This window comes from Salvelinus alpinus, chromosome 1 (assembly GCF_045679555.1).
Source record: "Salvelinus alpinus chromosome 1, SLU_Salpinus.1, whole genome shotgun sequence".
In the NCBI taxonomy this organism is placed as follows: domain Eukaryota; kingdom Metazoa; phylum Chordata; class Actinopteri; order Salmoniformes; family Salmonidae; genus Salvelinus; species Salvelinus alpinus.
The window spans coordinates 68,597,036-68,607,176 of NC_092086.1; the positions used below are offsets into that span (position 1 = coordinate 68,597,036).

At 46.4% G+C, this 10,141-nt stretch overlaps 1 protein-coding gene across 2 annotated transcripts in view; it reads right to left on the bottom strand.

The window, feature by feature from the left end:
* Window positions 1-10,141, bottom strand: part of LOC139583983 (dihydropyrimidinase-related protein 3-like) — a 28,974-nt gene that overhangs the window by 5,500 nt on the left and 13,333 nt on the right. For both annotated transcript variants that reach the window (XM_071415478.1, XM_071415488.1), the window contains exons 6-12: window positions 9,397-9,477; window positions 8,649-8,717; window positions 7,479-7,599; window positions 6,542-6,698; window positions 5,397-5,538; window positions 4,489-4,659; window positions 737-916 (exon numbers count right to left, since the gene is read on the bottom strand). In XM_071415478.1, the coding sequence (XP_071271579.1) occupies window positions 737-916; window positions 4,489-4,659; window positions 5,397-5,538; window positions 6,542-6,698; window positions 7,479-7,599; window positions 8,649-8,717; window positions 9,397-9,477 (921 nt within the window). The remainder of the gene's footprint in view (window positions 1-736; window positions 917-4,488; window positions 4,660-5,396; window positions 5,539-6,541; window positions 6,699-7,478; window positions 7,600-8,648; window positions 8,718-9,396; window positions 9,478-10,141) is intronic.

Below are 10,141 nucleotides of genomic sequence, written 5' to 3' on the forward strand. Positions count from 1 at the left end.
GCTAAACCGCCTTGAAAGTAAAGCCGCACTGACATCTTCCATGTTTGTGGGTTCTGGATGGCTCATCTCAGCTCTACATCAGATTAGTCCTGATTAATCCCTAACCACTGAGAAAACACTTCCAGATGTCCGCAACTCGCGGACCTCACAGACCTTGCAGTCTTCAAATACTGTACTTCACACACCTCATACCAGTGGAGGCTGCTGAGGGGAGGAACGGCTCATGATAATGTCCGGAATGGAGTTAATGGTACGGTATCAAGGACATGTATCTTTTTTTTTCATGTGTTTGATACCATTCCTTTCACTCAATTCCAGCCATTATTATGAGCCGTCCTCCCCTCAGCAGCCTCCACTGCCTCACATACCTCACAGTCCTCACAGTCCTTTACCTTGGCTCAGTGTCACATAGCAACACTCTGGCATGTAACAAACAATCCGCATAAAACATAAGACAGAACTGAAGAGTTGGGAATATGTTCATTGGAAATACTTTGTTACTTTGGAAATATATTGTTTAATACTTTTATAAAGGGGAGACAGACTTAGGCTGTGTCTATACAGGCAGCCCAATTCTGATATTTTGCCACTAATTGGTCTTTTGACCAATCAGATCAGATCTTTTGCCCATAATTGGTCAAAAGATCAGAATTGGGATGCCTGTGTCAACACAGCCTTAGAGTACAGTAGATTCTGACTAGACAGGAGTAAGGAGAGAGACGCTAGCATCTTTTACCTGCTTCCTGGCCTTGATGCGCTTGTAGGCAAAGTCTGGGAAGGGGGTGCATGGGATGAAGCGACCGACCCCGGAGATGGCGTGCAGGTTCCCATCCTCCAGCACCAGCTTCCCCTGGCAAATCACCACCGAGGGGGCACCACGCAGCTCCATGCCCTCAAACACGTTGAACTCAGCAGCCTGGAAAACACACAAACACACACAAACACACACATTATACTTCAACTTGATATTGTATGTCTATGATCAGTGGTGTTAGGCCAACAAAAGAGAGGACAAAATCACAACAAAAACTTTAGATTTATCAAGCCTGCTCCGAAGCAAGTGAACTAGACAATAAACAAAAGTGAAATAAACCATAAAAATGAACATTGTAATGTTTAATCACAAAAGTTCCAAAAGAATAAAGACATTTCAAATGTCATATTATGTGCAAATAGTTAAAGTACAAAAGGGAAAATAAATAAACATAAATATGGGTTGTATTTACAATGGTGTTTGTTCTTCACTGGTTGCCCTTTTCAAATCTTGCTGCTGTGATGGCACACTGTGGTATTTTACCCAGTATAAATGGGAGTATATCAAAATTGGGTTTGTTTTCAAATTCTTTGTGGATCTGTGTAATGTGAGGGAAATATGTGTCTCTAATATGGTCATACACTGAGCAAGAGGTTAGGAAGTGCAGCTCAGTTCCCACCTCATTTTGTGGGCAGTGTGCACATAGCAGGTCTTCTCTTGAGATGCAGGTCTGCCTATGGCGGCCTTTCTCAAAAGCAAGGCTATGCTCACTGAGTCTGTACATAGTCAAAGCTTTCCTTAAGTTTGGGTCAGTCACAATGGTCAGGTATTCTGCCACTGTGTACTCTCTGTTTAGAGCCAAATAGCATTCTAGTTTGCTATTTTTTTTGTTAATTCTTTCCAATGTGTCAAGTAATAATATTTTAGTTTTCTTATGATTTGGTTGAGTCTAATTGTGTTGCTGTCCTGGGATTCTGTGGGGTCTGTTTGTGTTTGTGAACAGAGCCCCAGGACCAGCTTGCTTAGGGGACTCTTCTCCAGGTTCATCTCTTTGTAGGGGACGGCTTTGTTATGGAAGGTTTGGGAATCGCTTCCTTTTAGGTGGTTGTAGAATTTGACGTCTCTTTTCTGGATTTTGATAATTAGCAGGTATCGGCCTAATTATGCTCTGCATGCATCATTTGGTGTTTTACGTTGTACACGGATTATATTTTTGCAGAATTCTGCACGCAGTCTCAATTTGGTGTTTGTCCCATTTTGTGAATTCTTGGTTGGTGAGCAGACCCCAGACCTCACAACTACAAAGTGCAATGGGTTCTATAACTGATTCAAGTATTTTTAACCAGATCCTAATTGGTATGTCAAATGTTATCTTCTTTTTGATAGCATAGAAGGCCGTTCTTGCCTTGTCTCTAAGCTCGTTCACAGCTTTGTCAGACCCAGGTCTGCCAGAATCTTTGCAAAAGATCTAGGTGCTGCTGTAAGTCCTCATTGGTTGGGGACAGAAGCACCAGATCATCAGCAAACAGTAGACATTTGATTCTAGTAGGATGAGAACGGGTGCTGCAGACTGTTCTAGTGCCTTCGCCAATTCGTTGATATATATATTGAAGATGGTGGGGCTTAAGCTGCATCCCTGTCTCACCCCACAGCCCTGTGGAAAGAAATGTGTGTTTTTTGCCATTGTTTTGGTTTGTTTGTTTGTCAATTTGTTTGTCAATTCTATGTGTTGTTTTGAGACAGAGAGCCTATTGAGGCAGAGATGAGTGGAGTCATGGACACACAGGCCCAGTTTGGCTGGGAGGACAGAGGAAAAGAGGAGGCGGGTTGGCAGGCGGCTGGGCAGGCCGTCTCTGTAGAGATGAGACCATGGTTCTGCCTTAATTAACAACATCTGTGTGAGAAGAGAGAGAAATAACCCTCCTGCTCCTCCTCCTCTTCATTCCTCATCATCCAGTCGGCCTGTTTCTCATACGCCTCTATTTGGCATACAAAGACAAACAGCTGCCATCGCACAGCTGGGGCTAATGAATCCAAGCATCACTCTACCCGTTCTCTCTCTTTCTTGCACTTTCTCTCTTTCCTTCTTCTCTCCGTCTCACTTTCTCTCCCACTTTTTTCCTACTCTCTTTCACTCTCGCTCGTTCTCCCTGATCCATTTCCCCCTCCCTCTATACTCCTGCCACTAAACTCTCTTCCTCCATCTATCGTTCTGCCCCCCCCCATTGTCAGTTTGTTCCTGTGCACACGGCCCTGGTGTTTTAGCGTGTTCCAGATTCAGCCCAGGACAGGACATAAGGCCTGCCAAGTATGATGTCATGGCCTGGCTCTCTGTGCAACAACATAAACAAAGCTAACCAGAATCAAAACATTTCAGATAACTGAGGATACTTGTATTTACTAAGGAGGGAGGGATACACAGATATAATGGTATAAAGCACTGAACTACTGTGTACAATAGATCACTGTAGCTATTATAAACATGGACAGGAGCCCCAGTTCTTATGTTATGTGTTCTTGTGTGCTGTTCTGTTGTCTGGAGGGGCTACACACAGGAAATGAGAAGGTGACATCATTCTGTAAGAACCTTTGGTCTCGCTGTATATTTTCTACAAGTGGAAAAATCACTGAAAACATGTCCAATCTTTTTCCAGCTCTTTCTTTCTCTCCCTCTCTTTTTTTTCGTTCGCTCTCTCTCTCTCTCCCTCTGTTTTTCTTTCTCTCCATACCTCTTCATCGGACTCCGCTGCTTTTCTCTTAGGTCTGTCTCTCGTTCCCTCACTCTCTGTGGCTGCAGGAGGAAGTGCAGAAGGCTTGATTTCCTGAGTGGACACATCCTCTGTTTAACCCTGTACTGCTCTGTATTCTCTGGGCTCCTGTGTGATCCACGCTTCACTTCCTGTCCTTGTGATTAGGGACGAGGGACAAGAGAGAGGAGCTGAACAACACACAGTGGTGGCTGCTCACAACATGGCTAGCGAACATAAAAATGACCTCAAAGCCAATTATTTAAAAAATGAATCTGACTCCCCCCCCCCCCCCAAACATAGTGAAGTATTGCCTTTGAGAGGAGTACGGCTAAGAAAAAGGGCGAAACATTGTTTTGTTTTCCTACAACAGTAACGTCTCCTCTCTCTCCTCAGCCGCATTCATCAACCCCTGCATTCTAAGAGGTCTCTCTCCAGCAGCAGTAATGGAGGATAGTGAGGGCCAATGGTGTGCGCTTTAGTAGCTGTGGACGTCTACAGGGAGTTATTTTAGGAGGAACTGAACTGTCACTGGGAGCAGGCCAGCGCTTTTCACTCTCTTTCTCTCTCGCTGTCTCACACTCCTCTGGAGAACCATGTTACCTTTGCAGCTACGCAGCTCTCAGACCAGAACTGAATGTCCACAATGACCACCAGCCAGAGCTCACCAGGCCTGCTATAATGTTTGTCAGAACATCTGTGGTAGTAGAAGTCAAAGGCACTCCTCCTCCATGTCCTTGACTGGTAAACCACAGTGACCTGAATGTCCTTGATGAGTGCTGACTGCTACAATGAAAAGTGAAATGGACTTTAAGCTCATTGAACATTGTGGCTGAAATGTTGCCTATATGAGGGACTATTCGACTTTGGCGTATTCAGTCCCTTTCATTCAGTGTACCACCTTTATGTATTTGCCCATGTAGTCCATGTCAATTGTCATTGTACGTTTTTATGTATTTGACAGATGTTTGACCTTTGACCTCTTACCGAGTTGTGCGTCTTGGCGGTGATGGTGCGGACAGCGTCCGAGTCCCAGATGACCAGGTCGGCGTCGGAGCCCACGGCAACCCGGCCTTTACGGGGGTACAGGTTCAGGATCTTGGCGGCGTTGGTGCTCGTCACGGCAACAAACATGTTCTCGTCCATCTTGCCGGTGGTCTGAGTGAACCGGAAGAAATGCTAACGGTGAATGGCTAGCTAAGCAAAGATGGTTTTGCAGCTGACTGGTGGGCGTGGGCACTCTGGTAGTCTCACGCAAGAACACACGCGCACACGCACACGCACACACGCACACACACACACACTCCTGTCAATGCTAGTGCCGAGACCATGTGTTTTTGCCTGAAGGGAGACTTAAGTGTGAATAATTCATCTGAATTTCAGAGGCAAAGCAGCACCACAACTTTTCATTCATAACACGGCTGTCCATAAATACAAACCAACGTCTGTCTGCACATGAAAGAGCAAGAACGAGAATGAGAAAAGGAAGAGATCTATACTGTTCTAAGCAGGATGAACGGCCGGGGGGACAGATCCAGAGATAGAGAGAGAGAAAACAAGAGCACTCATAGAAACATAAAACCACACTACCAGATGGATTAGGGAAGAGGAGAAAGGAGAAAGTGAGGTGAACTGTGGACACAGTGCAGCATGAATTTCAAGGAGTGGGGTACTTAGAGAGTAGCTAAGAGGGTTAGAGGGAGCAAGGTAAAAAAAAGGGTCGGTGAGAGGTAGTGAAGCTAACGGCACTCTATTCCCTATACAGTGCACTACTCTTGATGAGAGCTATATGGGCCTTATGAAGGGAATAGAGTGCCATTTGAGACGCAGCCAAAGAAAGAGAGAGAGAGACACGCGCCATGCAGATAGTGGTCCAGCCATCCTCTCATCCTCACCACAGCCTTGTCCCAGATGAGGGACATCCTCTCCTCCACTCCGTTCACGCCCTCAGGGATCTGAGTGAAGTCATCCTTCCCTATGGCCTTCTGGGCCACGCTGAAGGTGCAGTGGGCACTGCCAGTCACGTTCAGGTCACCACTGGGAGGGGGAGGGGGAGGGGGGGGGGGAGAGAGAGAGAGAGAGAGAGAGAGAGAGAGAGAGAGAGAGAGAGAGAGAGAGAGAGAGAGAGAGAGAGAGAGAGAGAGAGAGAGAGAGAGAGAGAGAGAGAGAGAGAGAGAGAGATGATTAAAAAGAGTAAACTCAGACCGGTAAGATTTGCTTCAGCTGTGATTTGTGATCCCTTCAGTTTATTCGATATAGAAAAGCTGGAAAAGTTCATAATTAGCTGGAGTAGCACAGGCAAAGTAGATGCATTACTCTGAGTCAAGTGCCAAGGTCTCCTCCTATCAGTTATCGATGTCTTCCCTTTCTTACAGAGCACTCAAACTTTCCTAGCAGACAAACAGTCCCACTTGTGCAACCATCAGACTATCTATCATGAGGTTGGAAGTGCCTCCAGAACCCTTTCAGCTTGCGATGGATGAAGTCATAGAGCCATTGGCGGTTCTAGCTTGTATGGCTCCCAGGGCGAACCCCCCCCCCCCCCCTCCCTCCTTCAGCAACAATATGTCTGTGAAACTATATATTCACAGTATTATGAATGAATTGTGGTTTATTTGGTAGCATTTCGTAGTGTGACTGATTTTATTAATTGCATTTGTACAAAGTTAAAGATGCGCAATTTGATAGATTCCCCCTACCTCGGGCTTCCAGTGGGGAGACCAGAGGTCTCCCCACTCCCCAGAGACCTTCCCAGGCAGTAGCCTGCCTAACAAACTAGAATCAGGGCGCCCACTCCGACAAGGTTAATTGACCCACAGTCCCACACGGTGACATGATATCATTGACGTGACGTGCAAATAAATGAGCGATAGAAAACCGAACGTGCAAATTATTTCCCCACGGCAAAATGCCGCCCTGGGCGGCTGCTCATGTCACCTATACCTAAATCCGCCACTGCATAGAGCACATACAGGACAGATGCAGCGTGGACAGGTGAGGTTAGTGTAGTGTTATTCAGTCAACAGGGGGCGCTCTTTACCTGGCCAGTAACGTGTTCAGGTAGTCCGGGGTGGTGGGGTCCGGGCTGAGTGGGGGTGATGTCACAAAGGAGGCGGCCTTGGCCCAGTTCTTGCTCCAATAGTGTGTCCCGTCAGTCCCGAGGCTGGCCGTGATTGGCTCGCCGAACACAACGTTACCTGGGGGAAAGTTGGTCACCCAGGGTGAGGATAGATCGAATCAAGTCGCCTCATCCTCCTGAAAATGTACTCACTCGTTAACTAAATCTCCCACTTACCAGGTTGATCCCACATTAATAAACACATTTGAACGAAAGGAATAATCGAATCTAACTGAAAGGTCTGGCGAAACAGCTGAAATAGCTTGTAGTAAAGATCTGATGTTCTCCAAGCGAGTCTCTCTCTCTGGGCTCTGACATGACACATCTGATGTCAGCACTGAGGAACAGGGTCAGCCAGGGACGAAAGCAAGGCCTCCCGGGACCACATCTCCATGCCAGGCGACCCTCACATGCGTCCTACATGAGGACATGCAAACAGCATTTTTCCCCTCTCTTCCTCTTCCTCATAACGTGTCCATCTTTCTCGCACAAAAGGCCCGCTCTCTCTCTCCCTGCTCCTCTGTGATGAATGGCGGGGACAGGTTTCTGACAGTTTGCTAGACCAGACCAGACCTATGGTGTAAATCTAGAGCATGAACCAAAACACCACAATCAGCACATAAGGGGCACAGACGCATTCCTATCCTCCAACAGAATAGAAGACTTACGGAGGCAGCGGTGAAGTTGCACTCCCTTTGAGGCCCATGCAGGTCCAAGGACATACTGTAGCTCTCGTGTTCTGATACGATGGATATTGTTTCCAGGCATTCACTGTGACTTTCAAATGTATAATTCAGCTGCCTGATTGACATGCTAATTGCAGCACAATGCCAGTCAGCCACACTGGGAACCCGTGTACCTTTTTTCCTGGCCTGTGAGATGATGTCGGCAGCACTCTTGCTCATGACCCTGGTCACGTACAGGGGGCAGTTGGTCTGGCTGGCAATGGTGATGGCACGGAACACAGCCTCCGCCTCCAGCTAGAGGGGGGGGGGGGGGGGGAATCGACGGATACAGTGACACACACGCATGCATGCAGGCAGACAGGGACAGACGGACAGGCAGACAGGCAGGCAGTCGGACACATATAGAACAATCAATTAGTCTGAGAACAGATTCAACTAAACCTGGACTGGCAACCTCACCTATTGCACTTGTGTTCTGCTGTAACCCAGTCTGGAGATGCTCACTGATGCAATGCCAGCTTTGATATGGGACCAAGCTCCACTCTGTTAGTGGTGCTGCGGTATCACATTGTTTTGTTTGTTGGAAGAATTACCAGAGTGCATTTTTTTCTATATCGCTTTTATTTTACATTTGGTCCGTATTTGTCAGCGAACAATGTGTGCAAACGTGCATGCATACCTTACTGATTCCACACAATTCCGCTGGCACACACACACACACACACACACACACACACACACAGACAGACAGACAGACAGACAGACAGACAGACAGACAGACAGACAGACAGACAGACAGACAGACAGACAGACAGACAGACAGACAGACAGACAGACAGACAGACAGACAGACAGACAGACAGACAGACAGACAGACAGACAGACAGACAGACAGACAGACAGACAGACAGACAGACAGACACAGACAAACAGACGTATTGTGTATAGCGGTAGAGATACTCTTAATGATTGGCTATGAAAAGCCAACTGACATTTACTCCTGAGGTGCTGACTTGCTGCACCCTCGACAACTACTGTGATTATTATTATTTGACCATGCTGGTCATTTATGAACATTTGAATATCTTGGCCATGTTCTGTTATAATCTCCACCCAGCACAGCCAGAAGAGGACTGACCACCCCTCATAGCCTGGTTCCTCTCCAGGTTTCTTCCTAGGTTTTGGCCTTTCTAGGGAGTTCTTCCTAGCCACCGTGCTTCTACACCTGCATTGCTTGCTGTTTGGGGTTTTAGGCTGGGTTTCTGTACAGCACTTTGAGATATCAGCTGATGTAAGAAGGGCTATATAAATACATTTGATTTGATTTGATTATAGTTTCCCACCTCCTCTGGCCTGCTCAGCACGTGTCCCTCTGGTCCAGTGATTCCCATCTCCAGTATGCGTGCCTGCTCCTGTGGGACAGACAGACAGCAGAACCGTGTTCATCCGAATTCACCCCAGCCTCTGGCACACAAACACACACACACACACATGCGTACACACCCGCATACCCGCCCACCTTCATGCACGCACGCACACACACACACACACCAGCACCACAAACAGACATATGGCAGTATCTAACCCTGCATCAATAACACATTGCATGGAGAGATGCCCGGGCAGGGAGAAAGTGGTGAGTGGTTAACTGTTGTATGGAGGTTTTCACCCTCATATTCACCCTTGACAGCTTTGGGGTAACTTTGGGACATGATACTGGGGCTCAGAAAGCGAGGAAGCAGGCTTTATAGTCCCGCCAGACAGATCCCAGACACTCTAAATCTCGGAGGGAATCAGAACCAGCTATTAAGGTTCACCCAGCTCCCTCCCAGGACCCTACAGTCAGTCCTAACACAGAGTAACATAAACCGCATCCACACGTTACTTGTCAGTGTCCTGCACTAACCCCTCTCAACCTCACCGTTTCCCTTTCCTTTTGATACAGTATCTATGGGAGTCTTTTTAGTCTGGAGGAACAGGACAATGTATGACTGGATGGTGATGCACTGTGGTAAAGGTCAAAGGTTGAGCCAGGGAGGAGAGGAGGAGAGGAGGGGGGGGGGGGGGTGGTTGTTGTGACAGGTGGGTTACCTCGGCGATGATCTCTCCATTCTCAGCATGGACCTGCACAATGCCACCCATCTCTCCCAGGAAGGTAAAGATCTCATACAGCTGTAGAGACACATTCATAGAACATAGTAGAAACATGAATGGAACATAGTAGAAACATGAATGGAACATAGTAGAAACATGAATGGAACATAGTAGAAACATGAACGGAACATAGTAGAAACATGAATGGAACATAGTAGAAACATGAACGGAACATAGTAGAAACATGAATGGAACATAGTAGAAACATGAACGGAACATAGTAGAAACATGAATGGAACATAGTAGAAACATGAATGGAACATAGTAGAAACATGAACGGAACATAGTAGAAACATGAACGGAACATAGTAGAAACATGAATGGAACATAGTAGAAACATGAATGGAACATAGTAGAAACATGAATGGAACATAGTAGAAACATGAACGGAACATAGTAGAAACATGAACGAAACATAGTAGAAACATGAACGAAACATAGTAGAAACATGAACGGAACATAGTAGAAACATGAACGGAACATAGTAGAAACATGAACGGAACATAGTAGAAACATGAACGGAACATAGTAGAAACATGAATGGAACATAGTAGAAACATGAACGGAACATAGTAGAAACATGAATGGAACATAGTAGAAACATGAACGGAACATAGTAGAAACATGAATGGAACATAGTAGAAACATGAACGGAACATAGTAGAAACATGAATGGAACATA